The sequence below is a fragment of the Ovis aries genome, chromosome 3 (genome assembly GCF_016772045.2).
Source record: "Ovis aries strain OAR_USU_Benz2616 breed Rambouillet chromosome 3, ARS-UI_Ramb_v3.0, whole genome shotgun sequence".
Classification (NCBI taxonomy): Eukaryota; Metazoa; Chordata; class Mammalia; order Artiodactyla; family Bovidae; genus Ovis; species Ovis aries.
Window position 1 is genome coordinate 104283779 of NC_056056.1, and position 24869 is coordinate 104308647.

The 24869-nt window shown below is 56.6% G+C and overlaps 2 protein-coding genes across 11 annotated transcripts; one reads left to right on the top strand and one right to left on the bottom strand.

Moving 5' to 3' along the window:
- Window positions 1–1523: 1523 nt before the first annotated feature.
- On the top strand, window positions 1524–14247 carry GPAT2 (glycerol-3-phosphate acyltransferase 2, mitochondrial). Of its 9 annotated transcripts, XM_027967107.3 has the most exons (22): window positions 1524–1570; window positions 4021–4149; window positions 4277–4390; window positions 5067–5140; window positions 5548–5652; window positions 5894–6022; window positions 8358–8457; window positions 8873–9006; window positions 9319–9418; window positions 9520–9732; window positions 10071–10190; window positions 10358–10440; window positions 10783–10901; window positions 11619–11689; window positions 11762–12020; window positions 12107–12255; window positions 12388–12465; window positions 12876–13007; window positions 13085–13205; window positions 13306–13371; window positions 13601–13656; window positions 13949–14247. In XM_027967107.3, exons 2-22 carry the CDS (start codon window positions 4087–4089, stop codon window positions 14063–14065), a joined length of 2403 nt encoding a protein of 800 aa, XP_027822908.1. In that variant the 5' UTR covers window positions 1524–1570; window positions 4021–4086; the 3' UTR covers window positions 14066–14247. The 9 variants fall into 9 exon arrangements, with proteins under 9 accessions (XP_027822908.1, XP_042102435.1, XP_042102436.1 ...); XM_042246501.2 differs by having other exon boundaries at window positions 11619–12020; XM_042246502.2 differs by having other exon boundaries at window positions 13601–14066.
- An 80-nt stretch (window positions 14248–14327) lies between these two features.
- Window positions 14328–24686, bottom strand: LOC101114342 (fumarylacetoacetate hydrolase domain-containing protein 2). Of its 2 annotated transcripts, XM_012173857.5 has the most exons (9): window positions 24550–24686; window positions 23716–23759; window positions 21625–21875; window positions 20079–20295; window positions 16329–16388; window positions 15962–16124; window positions 14867–14975; window positions 14669–14756; window positions 14328–14534 (listed from the first exon to the last, which is right to left on the bottom strand). In XM_012173857.5, exons 3-9 carry the CDS (start codon window positions 21867–21869, stop codon window positions 14472–14474), a joined length of 945 nt encoding a protein of 314 aa, XP_012029247.1. In that variant the 5' UTR covers window positions 21870–21875; window positions 23716–23759; window positions 24550–24686; the 3' UTR covers window positions 14328–14471. The 2 variants fall into 2 exon arrangements, with proteins under 2 accessions (XP_012029247.1, XP_004006219.1); XM_004006170.6 differs by lacking the exon at window positions 23716–23759.
- Window positions 24687–24869: the final 183 nt, after the last annotated feature.

The following is a 24869-nucleotide window of genomic DNA, read 5'->3' on the forward strand; positions in this document are numbered from 1 at the left end:
TGGGCCTGGAATGTTCCTCAGCACCACGCCCTCCGTTGCTCGCCAAGTCTGACAAAAGAGAGGACACACCCGGCGACCCCACAGAGAGGGCCAAGAGCCCTCCTGCCCAGATGACGCCAGCCCAAGTCCTCTTCTCCAGGTGACATGCAGGAAAGCCCGTCTAATTCAGGGGACACTGGCTCCCAACCACAGGGAGGCTCTTCATCCTTCTGGGTCCAGAGGCTCAGTTATGTGCATCAGGATGTTCTGGGCGATGCTATCTGGCCTGAGCCTGGGGTGGGGCTCCTGAAGTCCAGTTCAGGTCGGGTGGGGCCAAGAAGACCCAAAGAGTTTCTCTGTTTCTCCCAGGGTCCCAGTCAGCCAGTCAGTCTGCACAGCAGCTGGCCCACAGGTCGCATGGCATGGGAGTTCCACGTTTTCTGTGCACTGCTTGATGGGCACACTGAATTCTCGGTATCCCAGCTAAAATCCAGGCCTGAGAAGTATGCTTCTATTAGAATGTCCAAATCGCAGCAAACAACATGAACAAAAAACACTTCTTCCAAAGAAGCAAAATGACCGAGGAGAGAAACTCTGCTAGATGACAGACCTGGTCTCTACCATCAGTATTCCATGCAACTTTTGGGTGTGAAATACCTGTTTTGGGCTACTTCTGAGCATTAAATCTCCCTAAGAAGGAATGGTGGGCTCCTACTGACAACTGTGAAATTCAACTGCATAGACAGATGGTGTTCCCAGAACAAAGGGATGTTAGGGTGGAGATAGGAGTTGGATATTTACCAAACAACCACACCAATAAGCACACTAGTCACAGGGCTAGCTGAAACTCAGGCGTCTGGTGACTGCAGTGTATTCCTAATTGTGATCTAGCATTCTAATCAACAAAGTAAAGGACACCGAGGAGGCCTGCCTTGTTTTTCATGATCCAAAACTGACTTCTGGGGGTTTCTTTTCCAAGTGTCCCTAATTTGGGATTTTGCTAGAGCCTTCACGTCAATTTGGCAGCATGTGTACCAAAAATATAATAATAACCTGCCTGTCAATGCTGGAGCAGCAGGAAACGCGGGTTCGATCCCAGGGTTGGGAAGATCCCTGGGAGTAGGAAAAGGCAATCCGCTCCAGTATCCTTGCTGGGATAATCCCATGGGCAGAGGACCCTCAGTCCATGGGCTCTCAAAGAGTCGCACACGACTCACCACGCACTCACGAACCCTGGGAACTGCTTTCATTAGAACTTGGCAGCCAACGTATCCCCATTCTTTAAGTACTCTGGGTCTCACGGACATCTCATGCACCTGCGGAGCCTGCCTGGGAAAGTGAGCAACACGTGACCAGACTAACACTCCACAACCAGACGACCCCACACCCCCGCCCACACAAGCAGCCCCGCCCACCCACCCTCAGGGCCGCGAGGCCACGCAGCGTGCGTCGCGGCTGGGCGCCAGGGGCGGGGCTTCGGACCCTGCTCACTTTCCAATTGGCTCTCAGAGATGCCTTTCAGGCGGCGCGCAGAGGCTGTCGGTGTGCACTTCCGGATGCTGCTTTGGCGGGAGTTGGCGCCGGGTGTGAGGTAGGATTCAAGGGAGTTGCTCCGGGGTTGGGCTGGATCGGGCCAGGCTCAGGGCTGCTCAGGGGCCTTCCCGCTTTGGGTGCCAACCCAGAGGGCCTTTCTGGGGATTGGTGAGGGTTGGACGGGAGGCTGGCCCTGTGGGCCCACTGCGGGGTCCTTGGTGTGAAGGGCAGCCCCTCAGAGAGCCTAGCTGAGTGTGGTCGTCGGCTTCTCGTCACCCTGGACGCAGAGCCAGTGTGGCAGGACCCCTTCCTTCCGTCTAATGGCAGCTCGGGGGACGCTCGCTGTGGGTCTGTGAGAGGCTGAGTTGAGTCCCCTCTCCCCCAACTCCAGGTGCGGGCTGCAGGGTGAAGAGGTCATGTTCAGCCTGTGGTTCTTTGTAGGGAACAGGCATACCAGACAGGCGAAGGGGTTTGGATGCGATCTTTTGATCAGGGATGCGAACTCAGATGCGCACAGGGGCCGGGCATCAGGTGTGACTGAGGTGGTGGTGGACGGGAGGGCGCGTGCGGCCAGGCGAGGGGCACGGGGACAGTGGCGCTGGGCTCTGGCCAGCCGAGGCCCTGTGGGGTGCATGCCAGAGACGCCAGGTCACTGGTTTGTTTTTTTTTTTTTTTTAACAGCCGCTGGAGACGCTGGTTTTTTTTTCTTCTTCTTTGTTTTGTTGCTGTTGTTTTAAAGTAACAAGCTCTCTGGCTTTTAAAAAGTGTTTATTTATTTTTAATTGATTTATGACTGACAAGCTCTCTAGTTTTAAATGTTGAGGTTAATCCATCAAGTTGTAGAAGATTGCAGGGCCAAAGAAAGTACATCTGTGAACTGCATTTGGTCATCTAGTGGCCAGTTTGCCGTCTCTGCTGTTGGGGTCCTGCAGGGAGCGGTGTCCAGGCAGGAGTTGCAGACTTGCAGAGAAGTCCCCATTTATGGGGCTGGGGTGCTAGAAAGATGTATCCCAGAACTGAGCCCTGGATTGTGTGAGCTGAGTAGCTGACTTGGTTGGTGACTGGGAGTTGTCCCTTGCCTTGTCTTAACATATCCTTCCCTTCTCTGTCCCTGTAGCATTAGCCCAGATCTTGGGGGGTTAGATTGGGGAGTTGGGGTGTTCTGAAGCTGGGGAGCAGACACCCTCCTTGGCAAGCAGGCAGGACTCCAGACTGGAGCCGGGTCTTGGGGACTTCCTGCGCCAAGTGTCAGTGAATTGGGCTGGGAGAACATTTTCAAAGGAGGAGGTATGTTCCAGATGAATCTACCAGAGCTGTTCAGTGGGGAACTGTGATCCTGGTACTGCTTGGTCTTGGGTTCTAAACTGCTAACTGAGGAGAAGAGGAGAGATGCAGAGGAATTCTGGGAGACGAAGTTACAGGCAGTTAACTAACATCTCCTGGGTCCCTCCTCTGGGCAGGGCAGAAGGCTGGGCATACGAAGATGAGTGCATTGTAGCTCTTGCCCTCAGGATACTTTCAGACGATGTGGGCTAACCCTGGAGGAGGCTTCTTGCCTGGCAGGCTTGGGCTGGGGGAACCAAGGAAGGGAGGAAAAACCTAGAAGGTGATGCAGGAGCGTCACGGACTTAGAGCCATGGACTTAGAATTTGGGGAGGTGATGGGAAGGAAGAAGGCATTCCCAGGTAGGAGTAGGAGCTGTGTAGTGAGGGTAGAGATGATAGCAATAATTGGATCAGCCTATCCATCGAGGACATGGAGAGAGATCAGGGGAGAAGGGTTTTAGGGCCCAGTTTCTGGACTAGGAGGGGTTTGATGCTGTCTTATGGAAGATGGATGTTATATTGTGGTAGAAAGGAGGAGGCTGAGGCGATGCCAAGTGGGATCTTCTGTAGAGAGTGCTGTGTGAGAGGATACCAGTTGTGGAAAGGTGTCTTATCCCCAACCAGAAGACCATTCCTTGGGGACAGGTCTGTGTGGCATTTCTTTGAGTTCTGACCCAGAGAACGGTCACCCATCCAGTACCCTCGGCCCTCATTCTTGTAATGATTGAGAGGAAAAGGGCCGTCTTCTGGTGCTGAGCAGGCCCTGGTGGCCTCGGGACAGTGGTCCTGCTCCTATTTGGCAGCCTCATGCCTCCTTCCTGCCAGTCCAGCCTTGCTCCCTCCTGGTGCACAGAAAGTGCCAGAGTCTCTAATACAGCCCCATCTGTGCTGTGAGAAGGCAGAGTAGATATCAATGTTTAGACAACCCATCTTCTGAGTGCTAGCCTGAGGGAGCCCAGATCTGGACACGGTGAGATATTTTGAGGATAGTTGGCTCCTTGGTGGGATCGGTTGGGTATTGAGGGGAAAGGCTTTGATCTGAGGCAGCCCCCAGATTCCAGCCCTGGATCAAACGACTGCTGGCTTGCATGTTGTCTGTCTCTTTTGGGGTGGGGGTCCCTCCAGTAACCTCTGGTTGTGGCCCAGATTCCAGTACCTCCTCCATCCTGTTTGCTCTTCCTAGGTCAGGTTCTTCTGGAGAGAGAAGAGGGGCACAGAGGTGCCTGGTTCCCAGATGCTGTAGACCCCCATGAACACCATGGCGGAAGCCAGACTCCAAACCCAGCAGAAAAGCAGCCAGGATGGTCAGGAGGTAGTGTTCCCGTTCCCAGAACACCCTCTACCCTCCTGCCTCCCCCTTGTGCCCCTCACTCCTGGAGCCCACCTCCCTCTGTCAAGGACTTTGAGTCCTCTCATCTCTCCCTGTGGCCCTTTTCCAGACCAGCCTGTGGTCCTCAGGCTTTGGGATGAAGCTGGAGGCTGTCACCCCATTCTTGGGAAAATACCGCCCCTTTGTGGGTCGCTGCTGCCAGACCTGTACCCCTAAGAGCTGGGTGAGTGACTGTCAAGCCAGGCCCTACCTTGGGAAGCTTGGTTCTGGGAGCCACAGCTGCCGCAGCCCTGGGAAGCAGTTTCCTTTATGTCTTCCAAGCCCAGCCCTTCCCCATGCCCATTGTCTTTCAGGGGAATGGGTGCACTAGTGTTTGTTGGTTTGGGCCTGGCTCCTGGCTCCCAGGCCCAGGAGAGTTGGGTGGGGAGGTACAGGGGGATCTGAGAGGCCAGAGGGCTGGGGTCTGAGCATGCCTGCACTCAGAGCGGAGGGCCTGGAGACACTGTCCACTCGAAGTCAGCGAGCACTTGGCACGTGCTTGGGGCCTCTGTAGGTCCATGCTGTGTGCTGGTGCTGGTGGGACTCAGGGCTCTTGTGGAGATCCAGGCTACGTGTTCCCTGCTGTTGGTGAGGGAACTTCTCAGAGATGATGTGCTCCTCTCCAAAAGGGTGATTCTGTAGAGGATGCAGCCCTTCCCTTTTGACCATGGAGCCCTCTCTCCTAAGTGAACTTCAGGATCTGAGGTCAGACAGCTTTTGGGAACTGCAGTGCTATAATCCATCTCTCGGTAGACTGTGTAGCCCATCAGGGAAAGACTGCAGAAGACAGAGCAGGAGCTTGCCTTTGCCGCTTTGCAAAGGCCCCCCCCAAGGACATGCTTTCTGCCCCTTTCCGGCAGGAGTCCCTCTTCCACAGAAGCATAATGGACCTCGGCTTCTGCAATGTGATCCTGGTGAAGGAGGAAAACACCAGGTAGTCAGAGCTGGGGGTGGGGCCGGGTGGTGGGCAGGGCCCTTGGGTACAGGGCTGCTGGGGCCCTGCTTTGTGGTATCATTTTCTTGTTTTGATGGGACAAGAATGGACTATGCCCTCTGCTCCAAACCCACGGGTGGGGACAGGCAGGCTTGGAGTTTTCCTGCAGCTCCTTTTGTGAGCTTTCAAGCCCCGAACCTGTACCCTGTTCCCTGGGGAGAGGGGATAGGACTGGGCCACAGGTGGGCAAGTGCTTCCTCTTCCTGCACCATGATAAGCCAAGCTCAGGTGTTCCCAGCCCACGGGACTAGGGTGTGATCCCTTCCTGATGGAATACCCTCTGTGGGCCCTAGTTGGGGGGGGCGCCCTCTGAGATATCTACCCCCTGCTCTGGGGGCTGTGTCCAGGTTTCGGGGCTGGCTGGTTCGGAGGCTCTGCTATTTCTTGTGGTCACTGGAGCAACACATACCACCCTGCCAGGATGCCTCACAGAAGATCATGGAAAGCACTGGGTGAGGAGGCAGGAATTGGGATCTGGTTGGTACTTCTGGGATCCTTAAAGGGATGACAAAGGCTCTAGGTGGGGCTGGTTGAAAGGACTGGTTTCAAGAGTGTTAGCTTGGTCAGGGGCCCTTTTTTAAAGATGGAGGGTGAAGGCTGGAGGCTGTGCCCTGGGGACTGCAGGGCTGAGGGAAGTGACCTTAGGCCTGCTTCAGCCTTACACCGCAACCACCACCTCCCCCTACTCCTCAGGGTGCGGAATATCATCTCAGGGAGGGCCCCGGGAGGGGCTGGGGAAGGCCAGGTGCCCAGCCACGTGAGGAAAGAGGTACAGCGCATCTTGGGCCATATCCAGGCCCCGCCCCGCCCCTTCCTGCTCAGGTAACTCTGCCGAAGGGCGCCCTAGGCTGGGGCCTCTGCCCTTGGGGAGAGAGCATTGGCTGGGCTTGGGGAAAGACTAGACTCCCCTCCTGGGGGAGCTGGGTGGTGTATTTGCCAGACAGCCTGGGGGAGCCCTGATCTGGACACTAAGAATTTTGAAAACAGCTGGCTCCTTCTGGCGACCAGTTGGGGGAGGGGAGGGGCTTTGATCTGAGCCAGCTCCTAGATTCCAGTTCAGGTTCTCACACTGCTGTCCTGTGTGTATCTGTCCTGAGAGGGTGGGGGCGTAGGGGGATCACCTCAGGAGCCCCTGGTTGTGACCTGGACTTCAGTGCCTCCTCTGTCCCTGCACCTCGCCCCGGGTCCGGCTCCTGTGGCGAGAGGAGACGGTGGTCCCCCGTCTTGCAGGCCTGCCCACTCACTCACACACACCTGCCGCTCTCACCCCTTGGCTCCTCCCACGTGCGTCCTGCACAGGGTGCAGCTCCTCTTAGATGCAGAGTGAGCCTCTGGGGAAGTGGAGGTGGCACATGCTTGCAGGAAGGACGGAACAAGGGCAGGACTGAGAAAACCTGAAGGCGGGGAGGAGACCTGTAAGCCAGGGACAGAGGGGAAATTGAGCCAGCCTTGGGGAAGTAAGGACGTCAGGGAGCAGTTCTCCCCGAGGGAACAGCGTGAGCTGTGGCTGCAGGAAAAGGCCAGGTGTGCTCAAGAAGCTGATGTGGTTGGAAGCTGGCAAGTGAGGGAGGGAGTTGTTGGAAACAAAATCAAGAAGTAGAAGGGAACAGATATGCAGAGCGGTATACAAGATGTTTGGATTTGATTTCTAAGTGCAGTGAAAACCAACGGAAAGGTTTTAGACAGAGAATGACAACAAGGTTAATTGAGGTCAAGAATAGAGAACAGGTCCTCTGGGGAGGCTGGTTTGTTAGTCCAGGTGAGATGATGGGGGGTGGGGATGGCAGTAGAACTTGGGAAAATGGATTGAGAAACCAAAGTGAAATTAACAGGACTCACTGATGTGCAGGAGGGTTGGAATGGGGCCAGTGGAGGGAAAGGGGGCTGCAGGGGAGCGGGGCGTCTGGCTGAGCGCCTGGCAGTGTGGTTGGAGGGGAGGAGGCAGGCTTGTGGGGGAGTGAGTCTGGCCCACAAAAGGTGTTTTGGACATAGAAGTCTTCTGACACCTGACATTCTGGTGGAGACACTGAGGCAGCTGCTTATATATTAATATATGAGTCTGGAGTGCAAAAAACAGGTTGAGGCCAGGAATGGGTCTTTGCAGATCTTTAGCACGTAGGTGATGCTTAAAGCCAGGGAGGAGTGAGTCACTGGGGGAAAGGGTGCAGGGTAGCACATGTGAGGCTCAGCTGTCCTGAAAGTGCTGAAAGGCCAAGTGAACAGGAACAGGAAGCAGAGGTTGTTGGTGACCTATGACCAGCCTTCCATGCGTCCATTCTTTGGCTTTGTCACAACTTCCAGTCCCTTGACCTGAGCACCTCACACCAGCCATCAGCCCACCTCCTGTCTTTCCTGCCCTCCAGGCCTAGCTTAGATTCCAGGGCCCCTGGTGACAGAAGTGTCCTTGGGAGGGAGTCACTGGGCACAACCCAGTTGTGTTTGAACCCAGCCACCTGCCTTCTCTGTGTCAAAGCAGCCGAATGTCACTGGAGAGACGCACAGTGGGTCGACCTGCTTCCTTTTTAAGTGTGACTCTCAGAGGAGCACAGCGCGCTCTCCAAGGCTCTGATCTGGACCGCTGCTTCTCTGACTCACGCGTTGTGTCCCGATCGCACTTATGGAGAAACAGGAGCCATCTGACGGGGACATGCCACGTGTCCTCCATATCGCCATGCTACCTGCATCTAGGCTTCTGTCCCCGCTTAAAGCCAGTCCTCTCATCAGGCTCTGGACATCCCCTCCCCGGAGGTTCTGCCCCTTCATTGTCCGCTTTCCTTCTTGAATCACTAACCCCTCCCTTTTAGTTCACTTGCCCCAGCACTTTGCAAAGACAAGGCTGGTTATGCCTAGAGAGAGTCTCGGTTCTCTGATCTCCTTTGGGATGCATGGGGGCACAGACGTGCTCTGAGGCAGCTGGCCCACGACGTCTTCCTAGGGGAGTATCAGCACCTTGCAGAGGTGGGCTCTGATGTCAGGCCCACCTTCCAGTCCCAGCACCCCCACTTCTTAGCTTTCTCTCCTACCCAGCAGCTTCTACAGCCACTCTGAACCTCGCTTTCCTCTTCTGTAAAATGAGGACAGTAGTAGTGCCTGCTTTAGAGGAGTTCTGGGCGGCCCTCTGGGGGGCCCATACCTCAGACTGGGCACTGCTCTGCAGGCTGTTTAGCTGGGCACTGCTGCGGTTCCTGAACTGCCTCTTCCTGAACGTGCAGCTGTACAGGGGCCAGATGAAGATGGTCCACAAGGCTGCCCAGGCAGTAAGGCCCGCCCTCACTGGGATGGGGATGGGGACGGGGATGGGGATGGGGTGGGAGGGCGGGGACAGGAGCAGAGGCTAGGCCAAGCCCTGAGTCGGGACCAGCCCCGTCAGCTGGGTGGGAAAAGTGCACTGCTCTTTGACGACCTTGTCTTCGTGTCTCACGGTCCTGCTCCCTAGAGGCTTCCTCTAACGGCTTTTCATCATGTCTTAACAACCATTACGTCAATGCATTACCTTAAAAGTTGTTGACAGAGCTCCTCCGCTTTTGGGAAATGTGCTCAGAGAAAGCCTGCTCAGCCGAACCCTCCCTCCCTCTGGGACTGCCCTGGGTCTGGAGGCGCTAGGTTTCAGCTGCCTGCATCTTCAGGGCGGGGGTGTGGCTTGGCACTTCCCTCTGGCTCTCCCCGGAGCAGGGCTCGCCGCTCGTCTTCCTCTCTACCCACAAGTCAGTCCTGGATGGCATCCTGTTGCCCTTTGTGCTGCTCTCCCAGGGCATGGGCGTGCTCCGTGTGGCTTGGGACCCCCGCACCTGTTCCCCCATCCTCAGGTAAAAGGCTTGTGCCCTTAGATGTACAGCGGCGAGGTCCCCAGACTGGGATAGAGGTGTTGGGGAGGGAAGGTGGTGTTGCTAGCATCAGCTCCCCAGAGGGTCTCTTCCTGGCCCCTCTGCTCTCAGCATATTGTGCAGCCCAGCCTGTGGGGCTCAGCTGGAGGGTCAGCTGTGGGCTCTAGGGCCATGCCCGGCCTCAAGGTGGTGAGGCAGGACCCCGGCTGGCCCTGAGGGGGCCACGGCTCTCACTAGCCTCCCGCTTGGTCCCATCTCCTGAGCACCTTACCTCCTCTGCCCTGTGCCCCACAGAGCTCTGCTGAAGAAACTTGGGGGGCTTTTTCTGCCCCCTGAGGCCAACCTCTCTCCGGACAGCCCTGAGGGGGTTCTTGCAAGAGCTGTGGTCCACGCGGTGAGTGCTGTGCCCCCAGTGGTGGTTTATGGGGCCAGGCCAAGGAACAGGGGCCTTGGCTGTTCTGGTTCTGACACCTGCCTCCCTCCACCTACTTCCAGACTGTGGAGCAGCTGCTGGCCAGCAGGCAGCCCCTGCTCATCTTCCTGGAGGAGCCCCCTGGGGCTCGGGGGCCTCGGCTCTCAGCTCTGGGCCTGTCCTGGCTGGGCCTGGTGGTGCAGGTGGTCCAGGCAGGCATCGTCCCAGACGCTCTGCTTGTGCCAGTGGCTGTCGCCTATGACTTGGTTCCAGAGGCACCCCATGACGCATGCCACGTAAGACCTTCCTGCCCTGGGTCCCCAGGTGGATGCCGTCTCCAGAGAGGAGGCAGTGTTGTACCCTGTGACTGAGGCCCCTCGGGGCTGGGGTTAAGGGGGAGTGCAAAGGGATTTCCCCCTGTGGTCATTATCCTGTGGCACCCGCCAAGGCTGTGACAGCCATCCTCCCACTTCCTTCCCAAAAGACCTTGCTAGGGAAGGGTCTCCTGCTCCACAGGCAAGAAGGTGAGCCTGGAGAGGTCATGGCCATGCACCAGGCTGGGCCTAAGATGGAGTGGAGCAGAAAGCGTGCCCCAGGCAAGCTGGCTCCCTCAGCGCCCTCCTCCTCCCTGCAGGCCTTGGCCCCGCTGGGGCTGTGGACAGGTGCTCTGGCTGTTCTGCGGAGCCTGCGACGCTGGGGCTGCGGCCGCCGAGTCTGCGTCCGTGTGCATCTGGCCCAGCCCTTCTCCCTGCAGGTGTGGGCCCTGTTGGGCAAGGCTGGGCGTACTTGTGGTCTGTCCTAAGGCTTCTGGCAGCCTGGCCCTCAGGCCACTGCAAGGACGGCCTGGCCTACTTCAGATGGGCTGTATGTAGGCTTCCAGGTGGGCCAGGGCAGACTACCTGAGAGCCTTGTCCTGGGCAGGAATATACCATCAATGCCAGAAGCTGCTGGGGCAGCAGGCAGACCCTGGAGCAGCTGCTGCAGCCCATCGTGCTGGGCCAGTGGTAAGGGCAGAGGAGTGTGAAGGTCTTGGGCAAGGGAGGCAGCTCTCAGACCCCGGCTTGTGAGCTGGCACCCCGTCTTCTCCTGACCACAGACACATCACCAGCCCCAGCCTTCCCTCACCAGCTAATCTTTGTCATCTCAAACCATCCAGGTGCCCCCCACCCTGCCTGTAAGTTGGGTGTGGGTTATGGCACACTGGCCTGGAAAGGACTAAGGGTACACGGGCCCGCTCTTGCAGGGATGGGAAGCACCCTCACCTTTGTATTTGGAAAGCTCTGGGTGCCCCCGTGGTTGTCTTTACGTTTGGTCCCCTCATCCTGTGACCTGTGTCTCTATCCTAGTACTGCTGTCCCCGACACGGAGAAGGAGCAGGAGTGGACACCCGTAACCGGGCCCCTTCGGGCCCTCAGGGAGGAGGACCAGCTGTTGGTCAGGAGGCTGAGCTGGCACGTCCTGAATGGTGAGGGGCCCTCGGTCTGGCCTCTGGGGGAGGCTCCTGAGCACTGTGTTCTCCGAGTTGGCCAGTGGGTCAGGGCCCTCCGTTCCAGGTGGGTTTCTGCACCTGCCCCTCCTGCGGGCCCACCTCGGGCACAGGAAGAGTGGAGCCTGTCCCTGTCTCTGCCCCTGAGGAGGGGCAGCCAGGGGGAGCATGAGCCACCAAGTCAGAGCACACAGCAAGCAGCTGCCCGGCCCACTGCACACTTTGAGGTGACATTGGCTGAACTGAATAATGTATGTCAGGGGCTTAACAGGTACCTGGAACAGAGGGGGCTCTTAACAGCATAGTCAGTCAGGAGAGGACGGGGTGCCAGCTCACATCTTCTCAAGTGTCTCTGCCATGGCAGAGCCTGTGAGTTGGTGGGTAGCGCCATGGGGTTGCAAAGAGTCAGACATGACTGAGCGACTAAGCACAGCACAGGCCTGCAGGAGGCAGGGGGGGTTTCTGAGCTCCCAGCCTGGGTTGCAGCATGTATTTGATAAATGTCAGTTCTCCACCAGGGAGGGTGGCACGCAAGGACCAGGCCTGCTGTGCCCTTCCCAGGGTGGAGTTGTGTGGGAGTGTGTATGTGGCTGCTGGCAGGGAGGTGTGTTCTTGGCTTGGAAGACTTCCCCGGGGACAGAGGGACGGGGCTGCTGGGCCTCGGCCCTGACCAGCATCCCCGACCTCTGGCTCCAGCCAGCGTGGCGAGCTCCGCGGTGATGAGCACGGCCATCATGGCGACGCTGCTGCTGTTCAAGCACCAGAAGGTAGGGCCCGGGGTGCTCAGGGCCCCGGGGAGGAGCCACGGCCCTTGGCTCAGTGCCCCTCTGCCCACCCAGGGCGTGTTCCTGTCGCAGCTCCTGGGGGAGTTCTCCTGGCTGACAGAGGAGACGCTGCTGCGTGGCTTTGACGTGGGCTTCTCAGGGCAGCTGCGGTGCCTGGTGCAGCACACGCTGGGCCTGCTGCGGCCACACGTGGCCCTGCTGCGCATCCAGCAGGGGGACTTGCTGGTGGTTCCGCGCCCTGGCCCAGGCCTCACGTCCCTGGCACGCCTGAGCGCCGAGCTGCTGCCCACTTTCCTGAGCGAGGCTGTGGGTGGTGAGTCCCCAGGGCTTGTGGTGGGTGGAACATGTAGGGGTGAGGGGCGTGGCACACCTCCTCATGTCCACCGCCTCCTCCCCCAGCCTGTGCTGTGCGAGGGCTGCTGGCAGGCAAGGTGCCGCCCGAGGGCCCCTGGGAGCTGCAGGGCATCGAGCTGCTGAGCCAGAAGGAGCTGCACTGCCAGATCCTGCTGCTCCTGCACTTGCTGCCACAGGACCTGCTGCTGCTGCAGGTCGGGCCTCCGCAGCCCACTCAGTCCTGCGCCTCCCTGCCGGGCCGGGGGCGGGCCCTGCCTGCCCGAGCCCTGTGGCGGCAGGCCTGGTCGGGCTTGCCTGAGGTCACGCGGATGCCTGTCGCCCTTCAGCCCTGCCAGTCTTCCTACTGCTACTGTCAGGAGGTGCTGGACCGGCTCATCCAGTGTGGGCTCCTCGTGGCTGAGGAGGTAGGAAGGGGGCTGCAGACGGAAGCGCCTGCCTGGGGCCCGGCTCCTCCTCTGCCCCATGTGGGGGATGGGGGAGGGCAGCCCCCGCCCCAGCTGAACAGACGCCCGGGTCCTGCCGCCACCACACTCCACCTCGGGGTCCGTCACCACGCCTGCACTGGCAGGACTTGGCAGGCGCCTCTCGGGGGGCTTCTGCAGACCCCCTGCCCTCCACATCTCTTGTCCACAGGGGCTGTGGCCCTTGAGGGTAGGTGCTCATGTCCTCAGCAGCTGTCACCGTCTGGCGTGGCCTGGGGCATCCTCCTCGGCGCCCACAGCTCTGCGTCTGGATGGCCATGTACCCCGGTGGGGGGCCTCGAGACTGGACCTTGGCCAGCCTGACAGGGCCCCGTGGCTCTCCCGGCCCTCAGACCCCGGGCTCCCAGCCAGCCTGTGACACGGGGAGGCAGCGTTTGAGTGCGAGACTGCTGTGGAGACTGAGCGGGGACTTCACTGACAGCGACAGCGACGACTTTGAGGAGGCGGAGGGCCGCTACTTCCGGGTGCGTTGGGGGCACTGCTGGGGAGGGCGCAGGGGAGGTGGTGGGAGCTGCCCTCACCCTGGCCTGTCTCCTTCCAGCTCAGCCAGCAGTCGCGCTGCCCCGACTTCTTTCTCTTCCTCTGCCGCCTGCTCAGCCCAGTGCTGAAGGCTTTTGCGCAGGCCGCGGCCTTCCTCCATCAGGGACGGCTCCCGGATACTGGTGAGGCCCGCACACCGTGCCATCCTAAGGAGAGGCCGAACACGGTGTGGGGTGAGCTCTGCCTGCATGGGGCCCAGGTCTCAGACCCTCTCCCTCACAGAGTCCGGCTACGCTGAGCAGCTGTTCCAGTTCTTACAGGCCACAGCCCAGGAGGAAGGGCTCTTCGGTGAGTCCCAGCAGCTAGGCCCAGGCCCCGGGATGCAGGAGGAGGTTGGCTGCTGGCTGCTGCCCCCTAGTGGGCAGTGAAAGCCCAAGGTCAGGAGTACTGGCTGCGGCGTACAGAGGCCTTTGGGTCCAGCTTGAGTCCTCTCCTTGGGTTGTTCCTTCTTTAAAGAGAAGAGAAGCTGTGCCGGGGGACTGTCCCCACCTACAGCCTTCACTTCTCTTTCATCCAGAGTGTGCGGACCCAAATCTTGCCATCAGTGCCATCTGGACCTTCAGAGACTTGGGGGTGAGAGGGGCTGGTCTCTCCATCCTCCTGTCCCCCTGCCTCCCACCCCCATACCCTGACAGAGCTGCTGAGGGGAGCTGGCTGTACCCACTCGGGGATTTACCCAGGGTTTCCCAAGAACAGGCGTGTGGACAGTAGCTGGGGCAGGTAGGATAGTTTTCCTGCCCCTCTGTCTCCCTGACCCCTGGCTCGTCGTGCTCCCAGGTGGGGCATCGGGATGTCTGAGAGGCGGCATCTGACAGGGGCGGGGCCCAGCGCCCATGGGCACTCAGAGCCCCTCTCTGTGGCTCAGGTGCTGCAGCAGACGCCTGGCCCCGCAGGCCCCCTGCTCCACCTGTCCCCGGCCTTCGCCAGCCGGGACAGCCAGGAAAGGCTGCAACGGTTCATCCAGCAGTTCATCTGCAGCTAGAGCCGTGGGGAGGGGCCCGAGTCGAGCCTTTTCAGCCCTGGACCGCAGCCCTGCCTTGGGGAGAAGACTTGCTAGCTGGACCGTCACGTCTTTGCGGCTCGACTGTGCCTTGCTTTCCGCACCCTTTGCCGCAATAAACTAGAGGACTGGGCGAGCCCTCTGTGCCCAGGCTCAGCACTGTTTCTCTGGTGTGGTCATGTGTATGTATCTGCTCTCCTTCCCCACTGGGTGGGAATGACCTCTCACTCCTTGAAACACATCCTAAAGGAAGATAAAAAGTTTATTGAGGTGAGCACCATCGCCTCCCCCTCTACCTGAAGAGAAGCCTCAAGGGGGCTGGCACTGGGCCTCTCGCCATGTTGGGCTCCATGGGAACAAATGCCCCGCCTGCCTGCAGCAGAAGGCATCACGCCACCTTGTTGACGATGACACCCAGTTCTTCAATCTCACACTGGACTTCATCGCCCTTCTGCAACAGAGTGGGCCATGAGGCTGTCAGGCCTGAGGTGTGGCGCACACACGGCGACACATATACAGACCTGGGTTTCTCAGGTCTGAGCCAACCGTGCCAGGCTTCTGCCTGTCCTCACTCAGCCAACCTACCTTGAGGAAGACAGGAGGCTTCCTGAACACACCCACACCTGGGGGCGTCCCGGTCAGTATGATGTCCCCTGGGTAAAGAGTAACGAACCTACGGGCAGAAGGGCCAGGTGAGGTCAGGGGCTGGGGTGCCACAGCCTGGCCTGGGGGGCCCAGTGAAGCCCCCAGGTGGTGGTTGGGGCCAGGCTCCACCCCGCTTACTGGGAGACCCAGGCTATCAGCTCTTCCGTCTTAAACACCATCTGGTTGGTGTTGCTGCTCTGCACCACCTCCCCATTCACTCGGCAGCAGATCTTTAGGTTGTGCGGGTCTGAAACACAAAAACGACACGTTTGGGATTCTCCCTTCTGACCCCCAACCCCCTCCTGACAACCAGGAAACGGAAGCACAGGGTGGCCTTGTAACTTGCCAGGGGAGAAGCTTGTCTGCTGGGCTCCCCACCCTGGAGTCTGTGTGGACCCTGGCCTGCCCAGGCCTCCCTGTGCCCACCACCCACCAGAGCGCCCACCAGTGGTCACTGGGTGGGTTAATGAGGGGGTGTTCCAGACTCAAGGGGCAGAGAACAGTGGCTGGGTTTTGCCTTAAAGAACAGATCCTATCTGCAGCAGAGGCTGACTGGGAGTTATAAAGCAACAGGGTAACAGCCTGAGCAGAGTGCAGACTCCTGCACCTGACGCTCACGTGCGAAGGAGCCCTGGGCAACCAGCACTTCCGTCCTGCTTTCTGGCGTTTCACACAAGCACAAGCACACCCAGGAGCGCGGTTTAACCTCACTGGTGACTGACTGCACGGGGCGCCCTGAGGCTGAACTCCACAGACAAGTCCCGCCGGGGGCTGTGCCGTCCTCTCACCCCTGTCTTCTCCAGGCTCCCACTGTGCCCTTGCTGCAGCTGCTGCCGCCAGGCCACACGGTGGCTGTGGGAGGTCCTAGGGCTTAGCTCCCATCTCCTTCACTAAAGAGGGCCGGGGGCTCAGGAACAGCTGTTCCTGTGACGCTCCAAGGCCGTCTCTGCTTCCTGGCTACGTAAGGACTCTCCCAGATGGTGGCAGCCAGAGGAAGCCTGACCCAGCCATCAGGAGAGAGCCCTCCCCTGTGATTCAGGTCCTGAGCGCAGTCACCGCCTCTGCTGCTGTGCGCCTCTGCAGTGGGGACGGGGAGGGAGGCCGGTGGAGAGAGCTGCTCTGGGGACCTGCCCTCGGCGGGCCACGCCCCCTCCCCTTCTGGAGAGTGGCTTTGCTGAGGCTTCTATGCAGGAGCAAGGAGAGGAGTCGCCAAGCGGGCCACCAGAGACCTACCTGGCACACTGTCCTTGGTCACCAAGGCAGGGCCCAGAGGGCAGAAAGTGTCAAAGGTTTTCCCCAGCAGCCACTGCTTTCCATTGCGCCTCATCTGCCAGTCACGGGCACTCACGTCATGTGCCACAGTGAAGCCAGCCACATGGGCCATGGCATCTGCAGCCTGTGGGGGGCAGGGGATTTGGCCAGATTGGAGGTCAGCTCGTGGTGACACCAAGCCCTGTCACAAAGGGTCTCAAAGCCTTGATCCCAGGTTAGTGGCTGGAGATAGCCAGAGGTGGTGGTGGGTGAGGGGCAAGGCAGCATCGGGAGCCCATAGATGCCAACCACTTCCCAGTGCCAGGACAGTGGGCCCTCTCTCCCTCACCTTGATGTACTTGCCTCTCTTTCCAATGACCACGGCCAGCTCCACCTCCCAGTCCACCTCCTGTAGGGCGGGAAAGGGGCAGTAAGCTGCCTGGCTCTGGGCTCCGTTATTCCGCTGAGGGGCTCCTGCCACGGGGCCAGGCCTCTGAACGGTGGGGTGGCTGCCGGCCCGGGTGTGGAAGACCACAACCCTAGGGGAGGGCCATAGGGGAGGGCCCGCAGGGGAGGTGTCACGTGCGGGCCACAGCCTTGGGGCAGTGCAGGCAGCACCGCTGGAGGCAGGCAGTGACTCCAGTGACGGCGGAAGAGCAACGTTTTTCTGGGGTCAGGCGGGGTGGGGGCATTCAACCAAAATCACTCTTGATACTTCCAAAAAAGGATAAACACCGAATAACAATAGCTAACCCTACTTGTTTGCCAGGCACTATTCTAAGTGCTTTAATGCACTAACTCACTTAAATAATAACAAGATCGACATGCCAAAATAAACATGGGCCAAAGGCTTGAATAAGCAGTTCACAAAAATAAATACACAGGGCCACAAAAAGGGAAACATGCTCAGCCCGCTCCAGTTCCATAATCAGCAAAGTGCAAACATGAAGTAGTCACAAGTTAGCCAGGCAAACTGACTTTTCTAATAGTAACCACCATGAACACAAAGAAGAGCTGGATTCCTTGGGGAAGTGGCCAAGTCTATGTCGGCAAGGAGAGTGCAAGAAGCCTGGAACTGCTCGGCCAGAGGAAGGAAGTGCTCAGTGATGCGGTGGGGGCCGTTCGAAAGCCGCCCCTTGACCAAACTGAGCCCCTCTCAGTATCGGAAAGAATGTCAATGATGGAATATGGACTATGACATACTGGATAAAAGTAAAAGTCAGGAATTTACAGTGATAAAGGGACAGGGCTAAAACAAAAAAACAAGCAGTGTTTCTCCACAGAATACCGGCTAATAAAAGTAGAAGGCATGACAGAAAGAAAAAAGTCACCTTCTTCTAACCCTCACTGCAGTAATGGACTCAGGGTAGGACGACCAGATGATCCCTGAAGAGCACCTGCGGGGCAAATAAGATAGCCACGCGGTTTCAGGGACTCCTCTGCAGACGGTTTACTAGTCACCACAGGGAAAGGCGCCTTTCCACGCAGAGGCGACGTGAGCACCAAGGAACCTAGGCGGCCAAACTTCAGGACCAGGAGAAACTGGATGTGGTGCAAGCACGCGCCTGCTGCCTCAGACAATGCTGCTGTCCTGCCCCACGCCCCTCCCAGACCGCGAGCCAGACCCCACTGTGCCGGCTGAGAGGCGATGCGGTCACGAGGGCAGAGCCCCCACGAGGAAAGACATGTCAGAGAGCGCACTCCCATGACCATGCTGAAGACAGGCGCCTGTGGGCCAGAAGGGCGCCCTCGCCAGGCACGCAATCTGCTGCGCCCTGCTCTTGGCCTCTTCCCAGCCTCTAGAATTTCAGGAACTCAGCGTCTTGCTTTATAAGTCACCCATTCCACAGTGTTTTTACAGCAGCCTGACAGATTGACCTGTGCAGAGCTCGACAGAAGTGTTTAACCCGCAGCTAATCATGACGAGCCGACCGGACAAATCCAGAGCATGAGACACGCTATGAGACAATGTGCCCGATTTCTTCAAGAAGCCCGTCGTGAAAGATAAAAAGGGAGAAAAGCTGCTTGAGACCAGGGGCCAGCAAGCTGTGGCCCACCGGCCACACACTCGCTTGCTTGCGGCTCTGTTCCTGTAAGTGAAGTTTTCCTGGGATACATGTCCCTTCACGGACCAGCCAGGCTGCTCTCACACAGCAGTGGCGAAGCTGAGCTGTTACTGCAGACACTACTGGGTGCTCAAAGCCGAACACTTACTACTAACTGGCCCTTTGAGGGAAAGTCTGTGAATCCCTGTTCTAGACGAAAGGCACTTAGAGATACAACCAAAAACAACGTGTGACCCTGACTGATCCTGGACCAACACCAAAAATCAAAACGGGACCCAAATTAAAAGTCACCTTTGGAGGCAACTGGTAATATTCCCAGCTGCACTATATATTAGATATGGTTCATATTAACTTTCTTTGTTGTAATGGTATTATGGTCATGTAGGACATTGTCCTTATTTTCAGGAGATGTATGCTGAAGTTTATATGAGTGAATTCTTTTTTTTTTTTGCTGACAAAGCAACAGACTTTACTGGAGAGAGAAATGGCACCCCACTCCAGTCCTCTTGCCTGGAGAATTCCATGGAGGGAGGAGCCTGGTAGGCCACAGTCCATGGGGTTGCAAAGAGTCGGATACGACTGAGTGACTTCACTTCACTTCACTGGGCAGGGGCGCCTGGGTGGAGAGCAGGAGGGTAAGGAAACCCAGGAAGAGGACTGCTCCGCTATATGGCTTGCAACTATGAGTGAACTGTCTTAACGTCTATAATTTCCTTTGTAAAGTTCTTTCTACCTAACCCCCCTTTAAACAGTGTGTGTGCCTGTGGGGCATGAGGGAAGGAAAGAAGCAGAGAAGCGGGAAAGCAGGGCGGGGAGGCCAGAGAAAAGCAAATAAGACGCACATGGTGACTCCAGGTAAAGACTCTGGGCAGTCACTGCAATTTTCCCCCCAACTTTCCTATAATTTTCAAAGTATTTCTAAACTAAAAATTTTAAAGTACGAGTAAGGGTACGCACACTGCTGGTGGACATGTAAACTGCTTTTGCAGCCGAAGGTCACTCTGGCTAATTTTTGAAACCCTGCCTATACTCTGACAAAGACATTCACATTCTAAGAGTTAATTTAAAGGAAATAATCACACATTCATGAATATGCAAAGTCTCTTCTATAAGGATATTCACTGCAACATTATAAAAGCTAAAAACTGGAAACAACCTATTCAGCAATATGAGGACTACGGAATGAATTATGGCCACTGACACAATAGGAAACTAAGCAGTGACCTAAAAACCGTTGGGGAGAATATTCCATGGCATGAAAAATGTTCGTGGTGGGGAACTTAAGTAAATGGTAGGCATATGCACAGCACAGACAGAGACAGGAACAGAGAAGCCCTGGGGACTGTGTGTGGGATAAAGGGAAGTGACACAGATGAACTCACTCACACAGCAGAGGCTCACTGGCTGCAATGAACTGACGGGTGCTGGGGCAGGGGGGAAGCGATGGTTAGGGACTTTGGAATGAACATGAACACACTGCTGTGTTTAAAATGGGTAAACAACAAGGTCAGACCTTCTGTACAGCACACGGAACCCTGCTCAATGTCAGGTGGCAGCCTGGATGGGAGGGGAGTTTGCAGGAGAATGGACACATTTATAAGTATGGCCGAGTCCCTCTGCTGTTCACCTAAAACCATCACAACACGGTTAATTGGCTATTCCCCCAAAACAAAAGTTAAAAAGGAAAAAAAAAATTCTGGGAAGATCTACAGTAAAACATAAATGTTGCAGGCCCTGAACAGTGGGGACATGTGCAGCTTTTCATTTCTTTATGTATTTATATAATTTTGAAAATTATGTAATTTCTTTACACATTTTATTTCTTTTCTATAAAACAAGTATATTACTTTTATAATCAAACAGGAAAACAATTAATGTCTTTTTTTCCCCCAGGAGCTGTCTTATCACTGTGTAATACCCTGAAGTTTCTGTTTAACGTGCTACTGAGCAACAGGTGGTTCCCTGAGGCTGGACGCTGAGCGCCTGTGATGGCCTTAGGGACTCGGGGTGGGGAATGGAGGGCAGGCACCCACCTGGCTCTCGGGCGGAAGGATGATGTCGTCGTAGGGCCCCACGATGGCGCTGGCGAACTTGCTGAAGATGATGGGCTCCTTGGGCACAGGCACGTTCTGCTCTCTGCAGTGGTCCGCATAGTTCATGCCCACGCACACCACCTTGTCTGGCCGAGTGACTGGGGCCAGGAACGTCACCTCTGACCGTGGGAGGACTGGCAGCTGGGTGACCAGTGCTCTTCAAAAACCAGACAGGAGAGAGGGGCGTGCTGGGGAGATCCTGCAGCTGCTACCAAGCTCTGCTTTTTAAAACATACTTTCTAGATCAACCATCAGAGTCAGCGTTGAAAATCAAGCCCAGCTATTGCCCCTTGATATGCTCATCCAGTGTCGATTTCCTCTCCCCCATTAGGTAATATGGGCTTTTGCAGGTGGCTCAGTGGTAAAGAATCCACCTGCCAACGCAGGAGACGAGGGTTCCATCCCTGGGTTGGGAAGATACCCGGGAGAAGGAAATGGCAACCCACTCTGGTATTCTTGCCTGGAAAATCGCATGGACAGAGGGGCCTGGCGAGCTACAGTCTGTGGGGTCGCAAAGAGTCTGATACTACTTAGCGACTAAACAACAACATGATATGGAATTACATAATACAGAAATACATGATGATTTCCATGTAAGTGAATTCAAAGGGTGCAACTGGGGATAAGGGAAAGCTCTGTCTTCCGCCCCTTCTCCTAGTCACCCACTCCCTCCCCACAGACAAGTGCTGTGTCCTGTATGGATCTTCAGTCACTCTGTATACTCTTCTCCCATCTTTTTCATGCCAATGACAGCATGTTATATACACCTTTTGAAATATATATATTTTAGAGATCTTACGGTATTAGCTATTAGCTAGTCTATTAGCTTCCTCTCTTCTGTACGGTTGTATATTACTGCACAGTAGATACGCCCAATTCTCTAATAAAGGACATGGAAGGAGTTTCTAATCTTGCAAAAATATGAAAGTAGGGGAAAAATACTGTTACCAACACTGTGTGCTGTCAAACATCTGTATTTATATCAGCTTAACAGGTGAAAATGACACCTCAGAGTGTTTTGAGTTTTTTAAGTTAGTTTTTAATTTACTGTGCGTCAACATCTTTAGACCAGATCCCATGGGGCTCCTGGGTTCAGAGAGGCACCCACCTAATCCAACTCAAACCCAAGAACTGTCTCTAAGAACATCTTTGCAGCCCTCTCCCCTCTTAGGATCCCAGGTTCCAGCCCCTCAGGCAAGCAGGACTTAGCCTCCTCGGGAAGGCAGGGGGACAGAGTAGAATCCTGTTCCCCTCACCAAGTGTGTGGCCTTGGGGAGGTCAGTCATCCCCCCTGGGTCCCCCTGTAAACCGAGGCTATTGACACACAAGATTCCTAAGGCTCTCTGCTAAGAGAGAGGAAGCCTGCATTACTCTGATCCTTTGCAAAAGAACTACCCTGGTTCTGTTTCCCAGGGCAGGGATGGGATGGTAAGGAGCGAGAGAGAACGGGGCAGCTAAGGCAGGGTCGTGCTGCCTGCTGACTTACCTTCTCACCACTGACAGAGTGGCCTCTCCCTGCTCCAGGAACTCCACCATCGTCTTGGGCAGTGTGGGCTCAAAGGCGTTGAGGTCGATGACACCGCCGCCATCCCCCGACTCCAGGCCCAGACGGGGTCCCGTTAGGCGGGGTGCCTGGAACTGCACCAACCTCATGTCTCTGGAGAGCTGAAAGGGCCACCTCTGCGCCTGCAGGACGGTCGTGAGCAACCTCCTTCCACCAGACCCCAGCATCAGCCCCTATGGGGAGAAAGTGGGTCCCGAGGACAGAGGGCCTGAGACCATCGCTGGGGTTCCCGAAGCTCCTCGAGCTGCAGCCCAAGGCTTTTCGCCCCATCAGCCTTTCCTGGCACATGGCATGGGAAGTGGTCCAGATTTTAAGTTATTTCACCACGAATATAAGGTCATGTTTTGCTCAATTCTGTGCCTATAATGAAACACTGAGAAGTGAAGGACCAGGAAGCCTGGCATGCTGCAGTTCACGGGGTCTCAAAGAGCCGAGCATGACTTAGCAACTGAACAACAATGAAACACTTCTGGAGAAGCAACTACTTCATGCCAGCCACTAAGCTAGGTCCCAAGGATTCCAGTCTTCCCTCACCCAGCGCTTCCTGACAGCTTAGGCTGTTCCTGGCACTGCTAAAGGAAAACAACGCAGGTCAGACACGCTCAGCCCCGCCATCCTGCCTGCAGGGAAGGCTGATGTTCACTGATGTGGTTAAGTAGGATTCAGCAGCTGAGACCACTGCTGGGGAGGCTGAGGGCCCTGCCTCGGTCAAGTTTCTTGAGGAAGTGTGGGCTAGGCTAAAATGAATAGGACGAGGAATTCATTAAAGGGGGCCCACCATGAACAAGAGACCACAGGTGAAACAGGCTCCACTCAAAGACAAGCTGACAGAAGCAATTTTTTTTAATGCCAATTTGATCCTGTTACTCTATTTGGCCTTCCCAGATGGTAAAGAACCTGCCTGCCAATGCAGGAGATGCAAGAGACACAGGTTTGATTCCTGAGTCAGGAAAATCCCCTAGAGTAGGAAATAGCAACCTGCTTCAGTATTCTGGCCTGGGAAATCCCATGGCCAGAGAGGCCTGGCAGGCTACAGTCCATGGGGTCCCAATGAGTTGGATATGACTGAGCAAATAAGCACGCACGCATGGGCGAGAGTACAGGCTGCCTGGGGAGAGGCTGCAGGAGAGTTCAGGGGCCAAGCCTGACAGGGGCTTTCTCCTCTCTGGGTCCCTGGGCCATGACTGTCTCTTTCATTACTGGGTGCATGGTGCCTAGTACTGTGCCCGCCACGCAGCAGGCTCTCAGCTAGTCTCAGCTGAAAGCAGGAATGTCGGAGCAGGGGCTTAACTTTTCACTACTTGGGAAAGCTCGGTGATTATCCATCTCAGGAGGAGGTGCCATCCCTCCTCAAATCACTGAGAAAGTATCAACACGGCTCAGGTCCCATCTTGAGCTCTAGGCTCCACTCAAAGACAAAACCCATTCTTCTTTTTTTGTTTCTAAGTCTGGCCTCTGTTCCCAAAGTCCCTCCTCTTCTTGGTTCCGTGCTTTTAAAAGTAGCCCTTTATGCTTGGGCTTCCCAGGTGGCGCCTGAGTAAAGAACCTGCCTGCCAATGCAGGGAATGTAAGAGGCATGGGTTCAATCCCTGGGTCAGCAAGATCTCCTGGAGGAAGGCATGGCAACCCGCTCGAGGATTCTTGCCTGGAGAATCCTATGGACAGAGAAGCCTGGTGGGCTACAGCCCATGGGGTCACAGAGCAGATACAACTGAAGCGACTTAGCATGCATTATGTTCAGGCACTTGGAGGTAATCCCAGACTCCTGGTTGTCTGATGATTTGATCTGCCTTGAGAAGTTAAACACTGATTAGATCCAGGTCTCTTGTTCTGATTGCTCACTGTGCTGGCTGATGAGTTTAACCAGAAAACCAGGAGTTTAAAACCTCCCACCCTCCTACCTTACACAAGCACCTACCACGCCACGGGCAAGGGATGTTCAAGCTACAGTGTTAGCACCCAGATACTTCACACACTAAGATTAAACAGATCCCACTGAATGCCAGGTCTTACCTTAAGTGCTTTACCTGCGATGTCTGATTTAATTCTCCTGACAACTGTGGAAGGTAGGGTCTGTTGGTCCCATTTCACAGATACACAATCTACAGTAAAGTGCTGGGACCTGAATCCAGGTCCGGGTGACACTGGAGTTCTTGATTTGGGTTAACATGTCCTCGTGTCCTCGGGGTGTTAAGCATGGACACTTTAGCCCAGGGGTATTGATGAGAAACAGGAACCTCCAACAGGAGATTTGAAGGCTCAGGGACGCCCTGCAAGCCGTCAGCCATGCGCCGGGAAATTTGATCTGCTGGCTACTGCCTCCGGGAGAGAGCTGGTCACCTGCTCTCCCAGATAACCACAGGCTGACCTTCCCACGTGACAGACCCTTGCAGGTTCCCATTTCGTCCTATAGCAATCCCTCCAGGCAGAGCGCCTCATTTCACAGAAGGGGCGTTGAGGCTTCAGGTGAAGTCACCAGCCAAGGCACCTGAAAGTGGCCCCGCTGCTTCTGCGGGAATCAGCGAGCCACGGTGCCTGAGCTCAGTCCAGCTCCGGAAAAGGGTCCTTAAGCAAAAAGGCTGGGACCTGGCACGTCGCAGGCGCCATAAGCCTGCGAGACGAAGGTCTGCGCCCGGGATCGGGTGCCACTATTCACTCGTCTGGGCCCCCGCGTGGGTCCCCCAGTTTCCCTGTGTGCCTAGCTCAGTGGGCGCTCAGACGGGCCCGCCCACCCTATTAGAGTGCTCGGAGAGGCGGGGCAGCAGCGCTCAGTCCTGCCCATCCCGGGAGGCCGGGAGGGAGGCCGAGGCCCGGCGCGCCCCGCCATCTGGCCCAGATCTAACCTACCTGGCCCCCTGCGCTGTCGGGATGGGACTCGCGGGCCCGAGACCACGATCACCCGGCGCCTGAGCGCAGGTACTGAGCTCGGGAGACAGCTACCAGCCTAGAGTTCTAACAGGGTGAGCCGAGGGGCTCCCCTAAATAAGACGTCAGCGGAGGCGGGCGCGCTCTCGTGGCGTCACGGGGACAACGGCCAATGGCAGGGCGTCTAGTTCGGTGCCGGAAGCACGTTGCGGAGGGGGCGGGCCCAGCGCTGAATGGTAGGAGATCTCTTGATCCTGCAGGCCTGCTGGCGCAGACTCCATCCGCCGGGCGCTGCGTTCCCG